Source organism: Pipra filicauda, unplaced genomic scaffold (genome assembly GCF_003945595.2).
Source record: "Pipra filicauda isolate LSUMZ 115617 unplaced genomic scaffold, ASM394559v2 scaffold410_size627686_pilon, whole genome shotgun sequence".
NCBI classification, from domain to species: Eukaryota; Metazoa; Chordata; class Aves; order Passeriformes; family Pipridae; genus Pipra; species Pipra filicauda.
In genome coordinates this window covers 562,694-585,280 of record NW_024104544.1, presented here as the reverse complement: position 1 = coordinate 585,280, position 22,587 = coordinate 562,694, and the positions used below count along the sequence as shown (strand labels likewise).

General features: G+C 39.8%; 2 protein-coding genes across 7 annotated transcripts; one reads left to right on the top strand and one right to left on the bottom strand.

Moving 5' to 3' along the window:
• Positions 1-319: 319 nt before the first annotated feature.
• On the bottom strand, positions 320-3,813 carry RPL24 (ribosomal protein L24). The gene is made up of 6 exons (XM_039385455.1): positions 3,761-3,813; positions 3,571-3,646; positions 2,627-2,737; positions 1,390-1,526; positions 1,020-1,083; positions 320-447 (listed from the first exon to the last, which is right to left on the bottom strand). The coding sequence occupies exons 1-6, from the start codon at positions 3,763-3,765 to the stop codon at positions 367-369; spliced, it is 474 nt and encodes a 157-aa protein (XP_039241389.1). The 5' UTR covers positions 3,766-3,813; the 3' UTR covers positions 320-366.
• An 87-nt stretch (positions 3,814-3,900) lies between these two features.
• On the top strand, positions 3,901-20,866 carry CEP97 (centrosomal protein 97). 6 transcript variants are annotated; one of them, XM_039385450.1, is made up of 12 exons: positions 3,901-4,095; positions 6,381-6,523; positions 7,456-7,614; positions 8,006-8,107; positions 8,564-8,677; positions 9,599-9,765; positions 11,033-11,197; positions 12,233-12,363; positions 12,871-13,630; positions 14,654-14,729; positions 15,443-16,037; positions 17,565-20,866. In XM_039385450.1, the coding sequence occupies exons 1-12, from the start codon at positions 4,050-4,052 to the stop codon at positions 17,567-17,569; spliced, it is 2,463 nt and encodes an 820-aa protein (XP_039241384.1). In that variant the 5' UTR covers positions 3,901-4,049; the 3' UTR covers positions 17,570-20,866. The 6 variants fall into 6 exon arrangements, 3 of the variants coding, with proteins under 3 accessions (XP_039241384.1, XP_039241383.1, XP_039241385.1); XR_005565064.1 differs by having other exon boundaries at positions 3,902-4,095; positions 15,443-17,640; positions 20,083-20,866; XR_005565063.1 differs by having other exon boundaries at positions 3,902-4,095; positions 15,443-17,640; positions 19,333-20,866.
• The last annotated feature ends 1,721 nt before the right edge of the window (positions 20,867-22,587 follow it).

The following is a 22,587-nucleotide window of genomic DNA, read 5'->3' as shown; positions in this document are numbered from 1 at the left end:
CACTGCTTCACCCCCACTTCAGTTTGCATCTCTTGAGCTTAGAAACCTCTTTTTATGTCTTTTGTCACAGATGCAAAATAAACTTATGTGCTGTGCTGTCCTCCAGCAAGAACTCCCTGCGAACACCAGCTCCACCTTCCCTGTCAATGAGCCAGTTGTTAACGACTTGGGAAAGGTACCAATACTGCAGATTGTCCAAGAAACAAGTGTTTTAGGGCAATAAGATGTTTTTCAGTCTGCAAAAAACAGACATGGTTATTTCACAGATTCCTTCTCTTCAGTGTATCTCACGCAGTTGAGGAGAACATGGCACAAATAATGAAAGTTAACAAGATGTTTATTCAGCATGACCAACAGCTTGGCAAATTAGCGCTTTCCACCAACACGGGGAGCAGAAACCTTGACTGGCTTCACAATCTTCTGCTTTGGTGCTGCCTTTGTAGGAGCCTAGAGAGAAATAGTTAGGTATGAACAAAGAGAAGCAATTTATCTGCAGTCCTGAAAGCATCCCTGTATATAATTTTGACAGAAATTAGGCAATTTAAATCAGCTCAGATTAGAATTACAATCAGATGAGAATCATGTTAATAGATGTTTACACACATACCACTAAGCCTACAACATGTATCATGCCAGCATAGGGTATTAATTCATAAGTAATAATGAAATAGATGGTGGCACTCATCAATATATTGGTATTAAGTTCCTAGACAGTGAAAATGTTACATCCAACCAAGTTTTGTATCTATTAAGTATCTCTAACGTATAGCCAGAAAGTTGTTTTACTGTAATATTTATTTATTCTGTAAAAAAAAGTTAATTCTGTTCAGCTATTTGGGTATGTTTAACTTTACTAGAAGTCTGGTCAAGGTGTTTTCAGATTAAAAGAAAAAATATGCAAATGCTTCCTCAAAATAGAAATGGGCATTTCCAATTAAGTCCTGCAGCAGAATGTTGTGTGTTGTGTTACAACATGGTGTGTTCCATTTCATGATTTCTTTTTGTCTACTATATCTCACCTTTGCAGCAGAAACAGCTGTTTTCTTGGTTGCCTGCTTAGCCTTCTTGGCTTCCTTTGCAGCCCTGTTAATTAACACAAAAAGAGGAACAGTTATTCGAGTCTGCCATTCACTGTTTCTTTGTCTCAGCACTGTAAGAGCTCCCTAAGGTCAGGAATAGGATGCATTATTGCAGACTTCTCCTCTGCATTCACTACCCTCTAGGGTGACTACAACAGAGACAGCAGGACTCTGTGGGACAAAAAAAATTATTTTCACTACGGGAGAGGGCAAGAAGAGACTCTGCTGCTACAGTCTCTTGCCAAGATATTACACACAAATATAGTGATTAAAAACAAACTAAAAACCCCACTGATCTCTGACTTCTCACCTAATAGCTTGTTCCCTCTGTGCTTTGCGTACTTCAGGCTTCTGGTTTCGTTTAGCCATAATCTCAGCCAGAGAGGCACCAGTGATGGCTCTCTGGAACTTGACAGCGCGGCGCGTGCGCTTCTTCTGTATCTCTTCCTACAATGGCATAAGATGAAGAAAATTAGCATCACAAGACATTAAATAAATGGCTAAAGACAATTACAGAAACAAGGTTCTATTGAGATTGAAGCTGTTATAAAACTGGGCACTGAAGTAGAATTTTATTCACTTTGGCGATTTCTTCTGTTGGTTACAGAGAAGTGCTGCCCTGCCTCTGTGTGGCCCCTTCTCCAGCCACTTCCTGTTCTTTCTCAGTGTGTTACCAACAATCCTCGGATGCCTTCGTGGCTATCCAGGTCTCGGTGTTTGAGAACATGCATTAGCTCCCTTATCTTTGAGGCTTCTACAGCAAGGTACCAAGAAAAAATATTTTGGAAGAATGTCAGAAGTTCAGCCTTCTGTAACTCACAGAAGGAAAAAAAGAGGGGGGATAAAGTCCATTTGATTCAATCTTCTGAAAGGAAGACACTCCACATCTCTTCAGGTGGGATCAAGTTCTAGGCAGCAGTGTAAGCCATCGATCACCAACTTCCCTTCTTCAAACAAACTGGTAAAAACACTGACTTTCAGCACTGATGTGAGCTCTCGCTAAATGCTCTTCTACTGTGCAACTTTAAACGAGAGCACTGGAAATACCTCATGCTACATGCCTTAGTGATTTATCTTTTTCATGCGGTAACAACATAGGAAAAGCCTTCTGCTAAGCTACAGCCCAAGGTTTTCAAAGAGAGTACATGAGAAGTGCCATCCCTGCCCCCTAAACTCCCAAATCATCTATGCTGTCACCATTCAGGAAGTTTACAATATCAAACGTTTAGAAAGTCTGCATATTAAATAGCATTACTCACCTTCTCTAATCTTTTAAAACATGCCATTCCTACAACTGTTAAGATCTACTGAACCTACTGTGGCTCTGAGTGCTACAACCCAAATATAATGTTTTTGCTGAACTGGTTACCTTTAAACCACAAAGCAGTGTATCAACTCATGAAACTGCGATCACATTTTCACCCTTATTGGTCAGTCGTCATCCTGGTTATATGGGTCACACTTCTGCTGAACAGCAGTGTGCTCAAGTGACCTCTAACAGACCAGTGACCACATCTTTTGGCAGCCTTTAGTTGGTATATACTTACTGACTGTCCCTTCTTGTGTTTACGCCTGTACAGAACAGTCCAGTTGATCTGACGGGGGTTTCTCTTGGAAAGGAATGCAGACTCACATTTTGCATTCAAGAACTGAAAAACCTGTGAAGGCAAAGTGTTTTATGAATGACATTATCACAGTTTGCATGAAGTAAATCTCTGACTCAGTGTTTTCCAACAGCGATGCCTTTGTATTTCTTTAACACAGCTCTGACTATTAAAAATTTTAGAAGATAACATCATACTTTTCAAGTGTCTGTCCTCAAGTAACTATGTACTACTTCCTGTATGTGGGAGTGAGTCAAAATTGGCCTAAGGAAGACAGGGAGACCAATGCTCCACCCAATTCCTTCTTGCACAGATAAACGAACCTGCTTGTCTAAAACAACAGGCAGAATAAACAGGCTAATTTATTATTAGCTATACAATTCGATTTTAAGCATAGCCTAATTCCCAGGAGAGCACACGAGGATTCAACCAGTTTATTTCCTTAGCTGTCATTCTATACAGCAAGATGACTGCGCTAGGATACCTAAAACCCAACCCCTCCTTTTGCAGGCCTGAAAAGACAGTCCTGTCTACATGTGACACGACGCCCTGAAAGAGCTCTCCTCCCTATTCCACCCTAACCATCTGTACCCAACTCATTTCCAAGACCAGCAGCAAACCCCAGCATTAGATGCAGGATGTCCAAGCAGAATACCTGCTGCTCTGAGACATGCTTTCCAAACCGCATCCTAAAACCCAGCCTCACGCCACAGCACCTGGACAGCGATGCTGCCCTCGCACCACTCAACACCTGTCCGCAACTCGGACAGGCCCCGACCCACGCCGGCGGCGTTCCCGGGCAACACCAATCGCACAGCCCGGCCTCTCCGCGGGCCCGCCGCCCTCCCCGCGCCCGCCCGGCCCCGAGGGGCTCGGCCCGGCCTCACCTTGCCATCGGTGCGGGCGTAGCGGCGGCCGTGGCCCGGGTAGATCTTGTACCCGCTGAAGCTGCACAGCTCGACCCTGCGCGGGAGAAAAGAGTTAGGGGAGGGTGCGGGGGGCCGGGGGAGGCGGCCGGGGCCCCGCGGCGGCCTCCCCGCGGCGGATGGAGCCGGATGGGGCGGCGGAGGCTCTCACTTCATGATGGCGACGGCGGCGGCGAAGGGCCGGAGGGGCGGGGAGCGCGCCGGGGGCGGTGTCGGGAGCGCGCGGGGCCCGACGGGAGCGGGAGGGAAGGGCCGGGAAGGGGCGTCCCGGCTGCACCGCGGGAGGGCGGGGGCTGGGCTGGCCGAGCGCTCACCCGGCCGGGCTGACCCATCCCGGCCGAGCGCGACACCCGCCGCCCTGCCCGGGATAAAAGCCGCGGTGTCCCCGGGGCGGGGTGGATCGGCGCTCGGTTACCTGGCGGCCCTGTCAGGCGCGGGGCATGGCGGCCGCTGCGGCCAAGGCGGGGGACGAGGCGGCCGGCGCGGGTAAGGGCAGCCCCGCTCGGGGGCCGGCAGGGCTGCGTTGTTGGGGTCTCCGCTGTGTGCTGCGGGTCCCGAAAGCCGCGGTGGCGCTCGGAGGGGCGCGGGGGCCTCGGTTGGGGGGGGCCGGGGTCTCTCCCTCCTTCCGGGGCTGAGGGGCGGCTCGGCCGCTCCCCGGTTCGCCCCCGCGCTGTGCCCGCTCCCCGGGCGGGCTGGAGGCGGTCGGGGCAGCGGGGCGAGGAGAGCGGCGTGGGCACGGCTGCCCGCCCTGGGGAATGGGCCTGGCTCGGGGCAGGACAAACGGCTGTCCATCGTGCTGGACCATCCCGCAACCTTGTAGGAGCTTTATAGGCCAGGACTTGAACGAAATAAGGCCCGTTTTCCCTACAGCGGAGGGCTGAGAGGTCTTGGGAAGACAGCGCCTCTTCTGAGGGTGCAGTTCCTTGCTTCCTGCCAAACGAGTAATAAGGATTTCTGGAACGTTTTCCTGGTTCCTGAAAGCCTATTAGGAAAATCTCGTTTCCGAAGTATTGTACCAATGAGTCTTTATAGTATGAAATCATATTGATTTCTTATAGCTGTATATCATAGAATGCTTTGGGTTGGAAGGGGACCTTGAAGATCATCTCGTTCCATCACCCCCACCGCGGGCAGGGACACCTTCATCTACACCAGGTTACTCAGAGCCCAATCCAGCCTTGCCTTGAATACTGCCAGGGATGGAGGAGCTATATATGTAGTTCATGCTGTATACTGAATACCTGTATGCTTGCTTAAGCAAGCAAAGTAGAGGACCCTAGCTTGTTGCAAGGAGGAGAAGGACAGACCGTTTTGAAACAGGAACCTGTGCTTCTCTGAACCTTGAGGGTGCTCACAAACAATAAAGAGGCAGGTACCCCCTTTAACACCTCTGGGAAACCCTCCCATTGTCTGGCATCATATGTAAGTGATTATAGCAAGACTGACTGCAGGGATGTCTCGATCTATAGAGAAGCAGGTGGATGGTGACACCATAGAAATACAGTTTCTTGGCAAATGGATGTGTGTCGAGTAGCAAGTAGTCAGATCGTGTTGTACCTGAGTGCTTTAAAGCTGTAACAACCACTTGTGAAGCCACACTGCAGGTGCCCCAGTTTGAAAGGGGCACCTCCTGTGTGAATAAAAAGACGCATGAATAAAAGATTTACTCTTGTAATTCTGTACTGTGGGTCCAAGCATTTCTCCTAGGTCCTCAGGGGTCAGTTGTGAATTTTTGTAACAAACCCTTGGAGAAATGGGCAGATACAAAGTTTCTGTTTTTAGCTAAAGTGACCAGGGGGTTGCAGAGGTGACAACTTAAATGGGAGACATGCAGTACCTTCTCCCTGAATGTGCAAAGACAGGAGTGTGACTGGTTCTGGTGTTGCTGGCTCTGCATTACTGCTCTTCAGTTTGTCTCCACTCATAGCATAACTAAACCCTAAAAGCCTGTAAACTGTAAGAAAATAATATGTATGGCACGTTGGGGTAAGAACACTATTTGAGACATCCTGCTGAAAAAGGCAGTGTTATTTTCTGAGCAGATAGGGAGAGAAGATCAAGCACTACAATGGTGTTTGTACATAAAATACACAGCAGAGGCTTAATGTGTGAAAATTATTATTATTGGGTGTCACTATGGGTACGCAGTCATTCAAACTCCCTGTAGATGGCAAATGTTTGCCTTTTAACTTTATATAGCAACACTTTTTACATGGAACATTTTAATTGTGTGTTCCATTATTAAGTGGTATGCTAGCCTATTTACAATTTGTTCCTGCCCAATGCCACCAGTACTGTAGTATAGTTGTAAGAATGGATTCTTAGTTTAGATAGAATGCCTACACATACATGGTTAGTAGTCAAGCTGCTCAAAACTTGAAATCTCTGAAGAATTTAAAAATTTAGTCTCTTTTGAAATTTGAGGTTTTGAGTATGACACCTTTAAATTTAGCTACCAAAATTTATTTTTTTTTCTCTGCTTCTCATTTCAGAGGGTCTGTTACTGACTTTCCCAGAATTCTGCCAGAGTTCTTTACTGTGACAGGGTCTGAAAGGCATGTCTTTGAGTAACTGGATCAGTTACTCTGAGGTGTTTGGACTGAAGTAGTTTGCTTCAGTTTTACATGGAAAAGAAACTTAACCTGTATTTCCAAATTATCTGCATGCATTATAAAACAAATCAGTTTATCTTGCATTGCTTTTTCAGTCCATGTTCTCATATATAAACTTTGTGGTGCCCTTTTTGTCTTTTTTCTCCTTTTTATTCTAAGGCTTAGTAGTCAACTGCTCAGGTCAAGGATTGCAAAAACTGTGTCCAACCTTACCCTGTGATGCTGATACTCAGACTCTGATTCTGGACAAAAACCAGATAATTAAATTGGAACACTTGGAAAAATGCAGGAATCTGATGCAGGTCAGTATTACTTGACTTGAAATTGCTATGAAATAATGGTACTGTGATGTTAGCATCTTCTGCTTTAAGGCTGTATTATGTAATCAAAGTAAACTAGCAGTTATTGTCTTCATAAAAAAAAAAGATGGCTAAAATAGCTTTGTTTTTTTCAGTCTACAGTTGATTGTGGAGGAGGCTGTTTTGTGCATTACCTAGGCAACTAAAAATGAACTAAATAAATCCTAATGGGAGGGGGCATCATAAGAACACTTAGAAAAGTCACTGATAACCCAAATTTTGATACTACTTAGCTTTTGGATACTTGTGCTTTGTAACATTAAAAATAACTTTATTATCACTGAAAGTGCCTCCATAGAAACTCAAAGCTGCCCAATAGTTTCTATAGACAAGCTAAATTGAGATGGGAGAGGTGGGGTTTGTTGCTACAACAAACCTTCACCAGAGTCAGGTTGGCAGTCATGTTACTGAAGTGTTTGTCTAATCAGGATCTATTCTTTAAACAGTTTGTGATCTACAGCCCTGTTAGCACAGGACTTTTTTGTTAACCATGTGAAACATATTTTGTCCTCTGCCATGTTGACAGTAAGTACAATTTTACACCAGGAATGGGGCAACAGTTTGCACAGTGAATTGGCAATTCTGGATTTAAAATCTTATTTTCATATGACACGATTCCTCATTCTTTCTCCTTTATTTAGATGTTGCTAGGAGAATTTCCTCTTAAGTTTACAGAGTGAGTTGAAGACAACGCTCTTTGATCAGTAATTTATTTCCTGGCTCTTGTGGGTTGTTTGTGTTATTTATTTATTTGGAAATTAAATACGTAGATTGAAGAAGTTCCTGTTTGGAGCAGATTTTTAGCTATTAAACATAAAAGCCTATTCTGTCTGTGTAGTTAAAACTCTTCCTTTTAACTGTGTGTCCATCTGCAGCTCTCTGTAGCCAACAACCGTTTGGTGCGAATGATGGGTGTAGCAAAACTGACTAAGCTCCGAGTGCTCAACTTGCCTCATAATAGCATTGGGTATGTGGAAGGGCTGAAGGATTTGGTGCACCTGGAATGGCTAAACTTGGCAGGAAATAACCTTAAGGTAAAGTATTTATTCTTTTGCATTTTCCAGAATTTAGTCTTGTAAAAATGAAGCAAAGAAATCTGAATACATTTCTGGTTTTGAGTGGAACAAAAATGTTTTGTGTCTACTGATTAATGAAATAGAAGTTGGCAGCTTTTGGACTGCAGTTGGTTAGGACAAAATAAAAGGTTTGATATCAAAATATAACGAGAATAAGGAAACAATCCTGAAAATAGGAAAAAGAAGTATCAGCTTTAAAATGAAACTGTGTTAAAACATGGTTTTCATTTTGGGTTACTTACCCAGTTGTTTTTTTAGCTTTCAAAATAATTTATAGTTATCGATACCTGGTTTTATTTAGTGACTAAAAGAGAGTTACTGTGAGTAATTGACTTCTTTATTTTTGTAGGTCATTGAACAAATCAATTCCTGTCTGTCTCTTCAGCATCTTGATCTATCAGACAATAACATAGCTCAATTAGGTGATCTCTCCAAGCTTACATCGCTGAAGGTAGATGTTATTTTATCTCTATTTTCATTACATTCTTTACATAAGGAAATTTCTGCCTTTAAAAACATTGATAGTTCAAACTAGCTTTTAAAGCATTTTAATGAATTACTGTCATATCTAAAGGGAAGCATGTAAGAATTCTTTTCCTTGTTTCCAAGTTGCAGGAACCAAGGATTTTGCTATAACTTTCTATAATGATTTTGATAAAGATATGATGGTGAGATCTTGTTCATAGCTCTTTGTTCTCTTCTGTCATGAATCAAGACAAAGCGTACTGTTAACTCTTTTAGCATGAACACTGTAGATAAAAAGTGTTTCCAAATATATTTTTTGGTAACTGTGACGAGAAAGCCTTAATTATAGTTCTTTTGCATGTTTTTTGCAGGTAATGCCTGAACAAGAAACATGGGGGTTTTGATCAAACATACATTTCATCACCATATTTTTATTTTATAGACTCTGTTGCTACATGGAAATATTATAACTTCACTTCGCACTGCCCCTGTCTGCCTGCCTCAGAGTTTGACTGTATTTTCTTTGGCAGAAAATGAAATCAGAGACTTAAATGAGGTAAAATATAGAAGATACATCACCCTTCCATTAGGTAGACCAAAAGCAGGTAGTTGAACAATTTTTTTGAGGTTGTAGCTGAGAGTGGGCTCTCTTTTTTAAAACAACCCATGCTGATGGAAGTAACTTTTAATAGTTTATATACAATAACTGTACTTGCATTAGCTGCACGAGCTAGGTGATACCTTTAAAATTCAGCCTGGAAAGAAACTTTGCCTTTTTTCTTTTATATTTTTGTTATTCAAGGCTGTCAAAAGTATACTTTAGGACTAAATTCGTAGCTTGTCATGATTGAAAGTTGAAAGCTGAGCTGATTAACTGCTGCAGAGAGCATCTGCAGCTACTGTGTTTAGAACAGAGATTTGAATTGCACTTGTTGCAACTGACCTATTTTTCAAACACTGTATAGGATGAACAAATAATCTGCCTGTGACTTTCGTCTTTATTGCTTTGTTTGTTTGTTTGTTTTAATATAAGTAGCAGCCAGAACTTGGTTGGGAGTTCATGTTGGAATGAAAATCTTGTTTTGGTAATACATTTCTCTTCAAAACAGAATAGTGTTTCTTCAGCTTTTTGGCTTGCCTTTTTTTGTTTGTTTTTTTTTGTGTCAAAATCCAACACCTGTTGTAGTAAACTGGAATCATAGAAATAGTAAACCTTTCCATACATAAGGCTCTATTCCCAGATTTTAAGAGAAGCTACTTTCCAAGGGCTAATAGTACTTACATAAGAATTAATGGGAAAATGACAGTAGTTGGTAGAAGGTCCTTTGTAGGTGTTGTGTTCAAAAAGAAAATGTGCTTTTTAATGTGTTTGTAATTCTGTTGTTTTGCATGAGATGTCTGGCTGCATCTAGGAAATATGGTACATTCTGTAAGCATTTAGTGGGTTCAGATAACAAATGTGTCTTATTTTGTCAAGGTTTCTTTCCTGAGTTCTCTTCGTCAGTTGGAACAGCTGTCGATTATGAACAATCCTTGTGTGATGGCCACACCTTCTGTCCCTGGCTTTGACTACAGGCCATATATTGTCAGCTGGTGTCTGAACCTTAAAGTTCTTGATGGATATGTGATTTCTCAGAAGGAAAGGTGACATAATTATATTAAATCTCTAAAATTAATAAATAAAATTTGGCTAAGCTGAAATTGCATTCTTAAGTAATGAAAAAAAATGAAAAAGTGCTAATGATCTGAAATTGTGTTTGTGTTGCTAATGGCCATATGAGATACAGGCTGGTTAACATTGTTGTTTTTGCTAAACTTTTCATCTGTTACACTGGAATTATTATATAAGATCACAAGTTTGTTTATGTAGAAGTATAGTCAAGCTTTTGTTTTGTTATTCAACTCACAGAAGCACTTCTGCAAAACTGGTAGCAATTTATCAATGGTCTGTTACCCTTTCCAAGCTTACAGCCTCTTTGTAGAATGTGACAATCAGCAGATATTAAAGTTGTAACTTGTGGGAAACTCAAATGTCCCCTTTTATAAAGGGTCTTATTTGCATGTGCATTTCTACATTTGGCCTTTTTTTGGTATCAGTTAGTTACACATTATTTTGCTCAAATCTCTTGTTAGTGTATCATTGTAGTCATTCATATCACTATGATATGACAAAGTTCTGCACATCAGAACAGTCCAAGCATAAGTATTACCCAGTATAAACACATTCTAGTCCAGTACATCAGTGTAGTCCAGGACATTAATGTCCTTCTTTTCCCATTACTAAAATTAAAAGCTGCCTTTTTTTGTCAAAGGTAAACTAACTTTAGCTCTGTTTCACCATAATATGGTATAACTTCCCTGAAAAGTTGTCTGTTAGAATTTAAACTTCTTTTTTTGTCACTAATAGGGTTTTCTATATTAATTGTTATTATATGTATATGTATTATATTAAATATTCTCAGACTGAAGTGCATTTAATTTAAAAACAGATTTCAGTTATTGAATACTTCTGGCAAGATTTGCTCGCTGTGCCTGTTCTGTATGTTTGTGTGAATTCTTCTGTTTCTGTGAAGGCTTTGATGATAAATTCATTGACACAAATGTGTTTTCAGTGCTCAGTTTTGGACAGGTTTTTTTTTTTTTTTTTTTTTTTTTTTTTTTTTTTTTTTTTTTTTTTTTTTTTTTTTTTTTTTTTTTTTTTTTTTTTTTTTTTTTTTTTTTTTGGATGCTTATGTGAGGGAATACTTTATTCCTTGTTCTGGAAATGAAATTCCCATTTTCCCCAGGCACTGCACATGTTCCAGGTTTTGATTAGATTTGTAGATTAGCTCTTGGGTACCCCCTAGAGGAAGGGAGACTTAGTGGTTTTATGCCATTCATTCATGGTGACTGTTTTCCCCCTTCCTAACAGTTTGAAAGCAGAATGGCTCTACAGTCAAGGTAAAGGAAGATCATATCGACCTGGGCAGCATGTTCAGCTCGTCCAGTATTTGGCTACTGTTTGTCCTCTCATATCTGCATACGGACTCCAGACTGAAGAGGATGCCAAACTGGAAAAAATACTGAGTAAGCAAAGGTGAGAACTTACTGTTTCTTTCCTAGAGAGTGTAATTGAGAACATAATTCTAGGTCTTATTGTATGTTAGATATAGTGATTAGAAAGTTGAGCAACAATAGTCCTGTAGTAAGCAGGAGGGTGGTATCTCATCAAAAGGAACAGAAACTTGGGAGCATCTGGAAGGAGTAACTGTCAGTGCAGATTGGCCTCCAGGCAGAAATTATAGAAATGTGGCCATTTTGGAGGAGACGGTGCAATAAAAGCATATTCACCTTGGAATCTCCAGCTAAGTGCTCTGACATTCACATGATGTTTCTGGGGAAAACTCAAGAAGTTGGCTTGCTAAATATAACTCTAAAAATCTAAAAAAAACTCAACAACCAAACCGAAAAAACCTCAGCAGAAAAAGCAGTCCCCCGAAATTCCCACCTGTGTATATATGCACACACATATCTGACTTATAGGGCAGTTTGACTTTGATCTCTACCTCATGGTCTTCGAATTTAGCTGGGCTGAAACAACCTGTATTTTCTCTGGGTTTATAAAGGATGATTTTAAGTTTGTGGCAATATTTGTTCATTTGTACTAGGATTTTGTCCCTTTAGTAAAGGGGACATCTGTTCCTTGATTCAGTCACTTTCAAAAATAAAAGACACTCCCTCCATTCCTCAAACACTTATAGGCATAATGTATTCTACATCAGACACTTAAAATATCTGCATGCCTTCCTTGTGTGTAGAAGTACTTAATGGTTTTTAGTCTATAGTCAGAATTGAGTGTTGGTTTTTTTCCTCTTCTTTTTCCCTTTTTTTTTTTTGATACATGTAATGAAAAAAAAAAAGGGGCAGGAGGAAGGGGAGCAGGAACAGACTGTACCATCCCCTACTTTGTGAGTAGCCCTGTCTATGTCTTGTAGGTATAAGGATCTGCATAACTAGCCTCTTGTTTAGAATGTTTTGATCGCTTGTTTCCTTTGAAGTAATTGATATTTTCTTAGATGTTTTCTGTACTGAAAAAGTTTAAATATAAAATTTGTTGGAACTTTGTGCTTAGACTCCACCAGAGGCAGTTGATGCATCAAAACCAAAATGAGGGACCACCTACCTCTGCTCCCAGCAAAACAGTGCCAGTTGCTCATGAACAGAGCAGTCCAGCCCAGCCACCACAGATGGTTCTTGAAAGTGGTAAGAAGCTAATCTACACCTGTGATCTAACCTGTGTAGATTTATCTTTTCAACACAGATAACTTTGCAGAGAGGATTTCAGAACAAGACCCTGTTATTATTTTATTCTATTGATTTTTGGAGACTTTTTCAACTGAAGTTGTACTTTGTTGTCTAAAAATCTTTCCATGCTTATTTGTGTCTTGAAATACTAGTAGGTTTGTTAGGTGAAAAACACAAGCCAATGCACACGAAGTTATCACTTTGACTGTTCCATTTTATAAAAGTTGACTTCTCCAAGGGGATGCAGTTTGTGCAATTTACTGTATCCAGTATTTGCCAAGTTTGTGGATGTTACTTTGTTAAGGGGTTATTTTCCTTAAATAGAAATAATGCTCACCTTTACTAGCATTTTGGATCGTCTTACACACCTGGGTGCTAACTATCAAAACCAGATTGTGAATCCCTATGAATTGAAGATGTTATTGAAATGCTGTAACACTTGAATATGGCTTTCTGCCTATCTAGAACCTGTCATCCAGAAGAATTCTTGGGTTGGACCAAGTGCAAACAATGATCATTCCTATGCAGCAAGGAACACTTGTCCTCTTGAAAGAAGCTTTCACAAGGATCTATACCTTGAAGATGTGCAGACAGATGAAGACAAACTAAACAGCAGCCTTTTGTCCTCAGAGTCTACTTTCATGCCAGTTACTTCAGGATTGTCTCCAGTGTCTCCCGCTTTGGACCTGAAGCTACATGGAATCAGTTTGGGCCTAGAAGATGATGATGATGATACAGTGATTGAATGTGTGAGAGATGTTAATAGTAGAGAAACAACTAACAAGCAAGAAGCTTCATGTGTTACAAGAGAGCACACAAACAGGGCAGTAGGAAGTGTGGAAATGCAAGAAAATGTCAAAGAGATTGTGGTGTTGCCTTCTCCTGACCCAGGAGCAACTGGACTGGCTGCTAACACCAGCAGCTGCTCAGTGTCCTCTGAAGATCATGTTCTTCATAGTCACCCCAGCACCTCGTTAGGTGCTAAATCAGGAGTAAAAACTCTCTGCCCTGACCAGATGACAGGAGAAACTTCTGATTCATTAGCTGTCGTTAACCAAGGTGCAGCTGAACTGCAAAGGATGACCAAAGCAGCTACCAAGCTTCAAGCTTACTGGAGAGGATTTTACACGAGGAACTACCATCCTCGAGCCAAGGAAGTGCGAAATGAAATTCGACTACACAGAATGCAGGAGCACATAATCTGCTTAACTCATGAAATAGAAAAGTAAGTTGAGGTCATGCTATGTATTTTCAAATCTGTAATGAATATAACCATCACTCCAGGGTATTTCATAACAGGTGTAAATGGATCTTGATATAACTACTCACAGTAGAACCTCTCATCAGAAACATAAAATGGTGATTACATTTACAGGGTCACCTCCTGTATGGTAAGCACGGTTATGCACATACTCTCAAGGTGCCTTCTATGAGTGGGTTGGGTTAGAACACATTCTTCTATTCCTCTATTAGCAGGACTTGCATATTTCTGTGGATAACCCGAAATAGAAATTGTTGAGTTGGACTTTTTTTTTTTACTTGTCTTCTAGCCATCACAGAGTCTATAAATGAAGTGTCCATATTGAGTTGTTCCTCTGTTGCTGGTGAAAAGAATTCCCTCTACCTTGTATGATACAATTTTAAAATGTGACTGTTTTGTTCTGTCTTTTTTTTTTTTGATCCTGTGAGTCCATGTTCGGATAAGATCATTATCAAAGTTCCTCAATTTGTAAGATAGAATTTCTGGATTTACTTATCAGCCTGGGACTGTCAGTCTGACAGGCACTTTTTCTTTACTATCACAAGTGATGTAAGTTCTGTGAATCAAGTTGAGTGCTCAGTGAACCTCTAGAAACTCCCAATGCTTACGCATCGTACTGCGTCCAGGTATCAGCTGGGGAGAGCGTAATTTGAAATGAAGTGTTATTGTAGAGGGGGACAATGATAGTTGTGCAGGAAAAAATAAGAGCTCAGGTTCAGTTTCCAAAAAGACACTTAAATTATTGGCAAGCCAATAAATGTGCTGCAGTAAAAGGAAGCAGAATCTAAATGTAACTGAAAAAGAAACTTGAAGTCAGCAGCTGGGTATTGATGGCAAGCCAGACTGCAGTGATTTCTTAATGTTAGGCTCTGTTTTATTTTTCAAGAGTGCTGTTATATAAGTAGACATTCTTATGTATTCTTGTTACTCTGTTACCCAAATGTTGCTTATTGAAGATGCATAAATTTTGGCTGTGTGTTCTTGCAGACTAAGAAAAGAAAGAGAGGAAGACAAGATGCAAAGGCTTGTACAGGAGGAAGCTGTCAGATTTCTTTGGAACCAGGTAAATAGTTTCAGTCCTGTTGTTTTCCTGCTTATATATGAATTTGAAAGGCATTATTTCATACTGTAGCTCCTGAAGAGATGGTTTACTTTTTCCACTGATGACTTGAGTGGCTTCATGGAATCGAATTGCTGTGTTGTTTGCTATATTCTTATTCTGGGGGAAAATAACTTTCAGAAGGATTAGTGCAAGAACATTGGTTTTGTTACTAAAGGCTAAATTGCGGCCTGGTGTGAGAAGAAAGACAAAATGCAAGGGAAGCTAAATAAATGTAGCAGAACCATGAAGAATGATGTGACTGCTAAATACCCAGGGCAAATGAAATGCCAAGCTGTGTTGCTTGTGAGCAACTCATTTCTGAAGTAGGAAAGTTATTAATATATCTTTTAATAAGCTATTCATCCAAAAATAAGACTCTTTTCTTAAGCATCGATTATTGCATAATGGTTCCCCATCCTTTCTGTTTTTAAGAACAGATTCCTTTTTCTTCAGGTACTTGGACTGAGAGCTTGTGTACTCTGTCAGGGCTTCTAGGTTTAAAAGCCATGATTAATCAGTGGGAAGAACAAAATTTCCCTAAAGGTATATCAAGCCTTTTGTATGTCTCTTATCTTAGGTTTTATACTAGTGCTTTGTTGCCGAATGCAAGAAATACTCTAGAAGTCAATACTTTTAGTTGCACTTCATAATGAGTTTATCTCTATGTTTTACAGGTTAAATCCCTTCAACAATGGCAGCTTTCAGTGATGCAAAATTTAGGTGCTACTGGGACCCCTTCAGCCAGTATTTTATGCTCATCCAAACCACCTATTCAGTCATCCACACTTGAGCAAGAAGCCCCACCAAATGTTAATTCTGCTTTGTTAGTTTCAGCTAGTGATGATCTTCAGGAAAAGTCTTTGTTGCAATTCCCAGATTCTGGTTTTCATTCTTCTGCAGCTGATCAGACTCACGCCAGTGATCTTTGTAGCTCTGAAAAGAGCTTAGCTGAAGGAACAGAGAGCTCTCTTTCAATGGAAACTGTCAAACAGTGTGGCACTTCTGTTTCAGCATATTCCTCAGATGTAGAGGATGGCCATGGGGAATGTGGGCAAAGTAAGGAGAGCTCTAGTAATGAGCAGGACAACGGACTAATACAACAGTATTTGAAATCTGTTCAGCAGCTGGAAGAGGCTGATGAAGTGACAGATTGCAATGAGGAAATGGAGGGCAGCTGTCCACAAATCGCTGTTTCAGCAGAAAGCCAAGATTCTTCATTGGACGCTGTCTCTCTAGATCTCCCTCAGGATACGTCTTCCCCTATCCAAGGTGAAATCAGTCAGACACCAGAAAGCTACAAACTGGATTCAGAAATGGTAGAAGGGAAGCAAACGGACTGTGATTCTTCATTTCAGATGCTGCATGTTGGAATAGCTGTATAATAGGTTCAGTTCCACAAAGGATGAGGGATTCCATTTCACTTTCCTTTCTTTTTCTCTTTTATACAAAACTTGTTTTTCATGTGTGCTGTTTTAGATTTTGACACGTTACCAATTTATGTTGTACTTAGTATTTTATTTATGTTGCTGAGGACTGACACTAACTATAGTACCCTGAAATCAGCAAAGTTCTCAGTGACAATCATTATGCACTTTATTTTCCAACATAAAACTGCTATCCTAATAACTGGCTTCCATTAAATTAATCTGAAGATTAAGGTTGTGAGTGGCAGTACTAGTGTTTGCTGTAAATTCACTTGAGTGAATGTGTCAGTAAGTATTGGATTTTTTTTTTCTACAAAGAAGGATTAAGTTCTTCTTTTGCAAAGAGAAGGAAACAATATGGGAAGAAATGGAATTGATACAGGCAGTGCATCCTGTCATAGGCAGGATACAGTCTGATGAGAAAGGTGAAAGAAGTTGCTTTTCAGACCTTTTGACTTTAACAAAAGTTTGGTCAGTGTATAAAAGATGCATTCCAGAAAACCAGTGTCCAGGTCAGTGATCTTTTTGGAAATAACTTGAAGCTGCTGGCTAGGAATTAGGTCATTTACATATGCACTGAAACAGGGACTTACAGGAGTGACCTTAGGGAGCTTCAAATAAGCTTTGGCCTTTGCTTGCCCTGGGGTTGAATGTCCCTGCTTTCTCAGGTAAGACTCAAAGTGGAACCAGCCGCAGCCAGGACTAAATAAGAATTTCAAAAGGGCATATGATTTGGGAACATCATTTCCAAGGCTGCACTGCTGGGTTACAGCAGCAGACTTGATGGCATGTTTTGCTCCACAAAGATGCTGATGTCACTGTGGGATTTGGATCTGCATGCCTTTCAAGACAGTGCATTTGATGGATCACAGCTACTCCTATCTACAGGTATAAATATTAAAAGCAAATGCCATGACTTAAAATTATTTTTTCATATTTCTGTTGGGTTTTTGCTTGTTTCTTTCCCCCTGTATGTCCAGTATTTGACACTTTAACTAGGTGTGGATAAAAAGTTGTACATATTCTCTGTTAGCAAATATGCTGAGATACCTAGGCTATGCTTTCCACTTAAACACTGGGCAAACAACAGGGCTTGTGTCTTGCCTAGCCATTGCTGTGTTGGACTTTTTAATGGAAAAGGATCAGGTGTCTTGGTATACAGCAAAAGTGGCAAGGGAAATCTGGTTTTGCCATGTTGTTTGTGATGGACACTAGTGAAATAAAAATTGATATTGTGAGTTACAGGGGTCAGTTCAGTTTGCTAATGCTGCGGTTCTCAGTGTTTACTGGAAGGTCAGTGTTTCAGTAGTTTGCTAATGTTTACTTCTCAGCTATAAAGACACATGCTTATTGTAATTCTCTGAATCCACAGGTTAACTTCTGGTGCTATGGTGTCATTAAAATCAACTAGTGCTGTTTTAAAGTGACTCTTATGGCCACACTACCAGGTAAAATAATTTAGTTTTTGTAAAGCTTTGGTTGCTTGTCTACTTCAGGTTCTGAGCTGAAATTTACCACTACTCAGGAGTTTGGTATGAGGCCAGTATCTGCTTGAGACCTTAAAATAGCCTTTATGTAGAACATAAATGGTATATTGGACTTGTACCAACCATCTGCCCTGTGGTGAAGTTCACCTTGGAAGACTAAAGCTTGCCTCTGTGTACAGAGTAGCCATCATCTCTTTTTCCCTATCCCAGAAAAAGTTCTAGGACACTAACTTCTCAAAAGAGCTATCACTGCAGTCAGGCTGACATTTGACTGTGCCTTCCATACATGGTAACATTTAAGAAAAAACCCCAAACAACTGAGGTGGTAGGTTCTTAATGGGCTGTCTCTCTCGCTGAATCTAGTTACAGCACATTTGTAGCATAACCATATTCATAATTAGAGCACAATTGTGCTTGGGTATTGAAAGTGGTACAGGTGCATTAATGTATCACAACATCTAATAATTGTGCAAAGAAGTGTGTAGTCCACATGATCATACCCTTGCCATCTGAAAGTTTTGAACTTGGCTTTAAATCTGTCATGCTTGGGGATCTGCAGTTCATAGGACTTGGCTCTTTGACTGTCAACATGTTACATAAAAAGAAATTTCATGTAAGCCTTTAAAGGGATGTTCTTTGGGTTTTGAGAGATAAGTTATTTCAGTCTGTGAAACAGTTGTTGGACCTTACACTCAAGAGGCAGTGGTTAGGTGTAATCTCTTCCATGGCAGAATGCTTTATTTGCATTCGCAGGACCTGGGAGAAACTAGACTACTCGCTGGATAAAAATGTTTCACTTACTGAAGACACTGAGGGAGCACAGATATTTTGCTATTTTGTATTGTCACTTTTGCTGCAGAGTCAAAAAGAGGAGAGACAACTTGAATTTTGGAGGTGTCAAAGGGGGAAAACTTGGTGAAAGTTAATTTTTCATGGAAGCCCTAGATGTTTATTAACATTTCCTTTGTTACTAGGACTTGAGAATGCAAACGCAAACACAAAGGCAGCATTTCAACTAATGCCTGGGTCAGCTGTTGTCCTTATTAACTTGTAACCTGTATATCCAAAGGTGGTTTTATGAAGGTACAGCGAAGCATGTACCGACATATGATCAGCTTTATCTTTTTGAGGGAAACTGTGAAATACAAAACCTTTTTTTCTGATGTTTTGAAAAGTATCTTGCATGTGTAGAAGATGAGTTGCCTAAATATAGAGAAATCAAAGAATGGTGAAGTTTTGGATTAGTTTTTATAGGGTAAAATGTTATTAGTTTGTATATACAGAAAATATTTTCATCCTGACCATTCAAATGCATACAGGAAAAGATGTAATGAGGGAGGGATACAGTGGAAAAATAAGGAATAAAGCTGGATGTATACTTAAAAATGGCTTCTTTCAGTCCTGTTTTGAGCTCTCAAAGAATCATGATTTGGAAATATCATAGTTAAAATGGCTTAACATTTACTCACCTTTGTCTAGATACGTATTCTTAATCTAGGTATGTAATATTCTTTTATCTGGATAGGGATGCACAGCTCCCTTTGGAGATGATGGAAATTTCATAAAGGAATTGGAAGGCCTAAAATATGAAAACCTATGTCTGAAAATTTCCTGTGTTAATATTGTATTCTTTCAACATTTTCCTTTGAACAGGCTTCATATTCAACAGAAGAATGTGCTTTGTACAATAAAAGTTTGTCCCTTGTGTTTTGTGCTGGGCTGATACTCCAGTTGTAATGGGAGAGGTAACTAATGGTTATTTGCCAGGCAATGTTGTCAGCTCTGCCATGAGTACAGTTTAAATGCTTCTTTTATTTGCTTCAGAAAAATCAGCTAAATATAGCTCAGACTATTTAAACTGCACCACACAGGTAGTTTTGCCCCAAATGAGATAGCTGGCCCATGCAAGCCTATTTTCAGCTAGTCTGTGGCAGAAATTAGTCTTTTGTCTGTTTCTCTGAAGGTAGGGACAAGTGGTTTTATACCATAAAGCAAGAAGGCATTAAGACGGCAAATTTTATTTTGCTGCTTCTAAACCACAAATATCCTTCAACCAATACTTGAGAAAGTTCTTGTAAAACTAAACTGCAGAAGCCTAACAATTGTTGATAGTTAAGTTTCTTAAACAACCATAGATTCTACTATTTGCATGCAGCAGTTTAAATAATGCACTTAGCAGCCAGTCTGTATATAAAAAAAAGTTGGTTTTTTTCTGAATAATGTTTGTATTTGAGCTTGCAAATTGTTCTTGTTTTTTATGAATTTGTATATATTGTCTGAAGAATTCCAATCTTAATTTCTACTTGTAGCAGGTCATTTGATGAACAAAAATGGAATATGCATTCCTTTGAGACTACCTGGGTAATTTTTACTGGACTTGATGTTCTATTGTGTCTCACACAGATTCGCTTTTCCCCGTGAGGATAGAATTGTAGCATCGAGTGGAGACTGACTGAATGACAATAAAATGTAAAAACTGGTCAGTTCCTCTGATAGTGGAAAAGACACTTTTTTTCCCCCCTGTTGTATTAACTTTCCCCCCCTTGAGGACTGTGCCACCTGAGTAAGTATGCATCAAGTATTCATGAAGTCTTTCAAAGTATCTTTTTTTCATAGTTACACTTTTTCCCTCCAGATTGATTTTTCTAGGACTAAGTTACTGAGAAACATTTGCTTTCTATATGCCTCCTGAAAAGCTGGGACTTTCTGTCTGTTTTTAATTGTTTTCTTTATGTCAGTAATGGGAAAAGCACATGATCCTTTTCTTGCAAAAACATAGAACAGTATTTATCAGGAAAGGTGCTTTATCTCTTGGAAAGTGCCACACCAAATTTTTCTGTATAAGAGCTCTCAGTAAGAATCTTCTTTTTTGGCTTCATTACATTTATAAATATATGGGCTAAATTCACTTGTAGCATAATTCTACTGAACTAAATTTTGTTGAGTGTTTGACAGTAGTATTCTACCTCTAAACTAAAATTTGAGAAAAAAAGAACAATTGGGCATTGATTTGTCTTTCTACTTCTTGCTGTTTTGTGTGAAGAATGGCGGGTGGTTAAATTGGTACCGTTCATATATTTTCTATAAGTGTTTACATTTCTGGATTTATTGTTTCTTAAGTATTTTGTTTGTATCTCTGAGTTTTGAATTTTAAATAAATGATTTGTACATTTATTGAAAATGTTAAGGTGTACGTGTACTTGATCTTGACTCTTACGCCTAGTAGTCATCTCTTTACGATTGGAGGGCTCTTTTAGAGATGAGATGGGAAGTCTGGTAACAGAAAGCATTTGATAACAAGGTAAGCATTAGCATTCTTTAGTTGGTACAGCCGGGGCATTCCACGGCCACTGTTTCATTCCATGGCCGCTTTGACTGCTGAGGACAGTAAGAGTGTAGTAGGGTACTTGAAATGTGTTCACCAACCTCACTGAAATTGTTCTTCATGATTTGCAGTCCTTTGTTTCTACTGCTGGCCCTCTCTTTTGTGTTCTTAATTCCCTGCTGTGTTTAAATGAAAAGATGTGGCAGTGTTCTGTATAGTTTTCTAGAAAGAGAATTAGGACTAAGGGCTTATGAAGAGAAACACAGTTGCAAAGAGTGTTGTTCCCCCTCCTACTCCTTTGGTTTCATCAGATACCTGCTCTGTTCTTAAGCAAATGAAGATTAATTAAACATCTTTTAAAGTTTTAACAAACAAACAGTCGAGGAGCTCAGACATATATGAAAGTCATGTTTTATTGCAACACAATCCTCCCAAAAGTAAAAAAAAAACCAAAAACCAAAACCAAACAAACAATGAAAAACCCCCAAACCAACAAAGATAACTTTGTTTTTTTTTTAACTCATTTCACATGTGGATGTTAGTGGGCATTTTTAAACTCTTTACTGCGTGTTCCTACTTCATTACACCAAGAAAAATAGCTGAGATTTTTTTAAGTGAGACTCTCCTTGCTCTTCGGCGAAGGTATTTACTGTGAGGGTGGTGAGGTGGTGGCACAGGTTGCCCAGAGAAGTTGTGGATGCCCCGTCCCTGGAAGTGTTTAAGGCCAGGCTGGATGGGGCTTTGAGCAACCTGGTCTAGTGTTCTACCATGGGCAGGAGTGTCCCTGCCCACAGCAGGAGTGTTGGAACTAGGTGATCTTTAAGGTCTCTTCCAACTCAAACCATCCTAGGATTCTACTTAAAAGACAGAAAGAGGCATAGCTAAAGTAACTTCAGGTCTGAAAAGAGAAGAGCGATGCTGTTTTCTCCTGGAGTAAAGACCTTAAAGCTGTACTACTAAGTTTAAATGCTGTGTATTGTAGGGATAGTAACCATAACACTACAGGAGCTCAGGTTGAAGGTCCCTCTTGTTCCTGTTTTTGATTCACATTTATAATAAGATCAGAAATTAAAATCTTTTATTAGATTTGGAAAATAAAGGGATATCTAATGGATGGACCCTTTTTTTTTTTTTCAAAAGAAAATAGTTAATTTTAATTTTATGGGCTGAAATCCTTATATGTGCTAGGAACTGAGTACCCTCCCAACTTCTTGTGCACTCTCAGCCCACTTTCTGGTGGGGTGGTGTAAGAAGCAAAAAAGCCGTTGGCTCTATGTAAGCTCTGCTCAGCAGTAGCCAAAATATCTCTATTGAGAGGGGGGGAAAAAATCAATACCAAGTATTTTTCAAAATATTGTCTTAAACTGTTTTGCTTACACAGCCGGATGACTTTCAATTCTTGACCCACAGTGTATAGTACTAATAAAAGCTTGTGCCTGTGGAGATTTTGCTTTTTCTCTCTACCATGTAACCACCATTGCAAGATGCAGAAAGGAAGGAAAAACAGAAGATAACTTACTCAAAATAACTGTGGTTGATGGGGGTGGGGGCAGAAGACAAGAGTTATATTTATAATGGCTAAA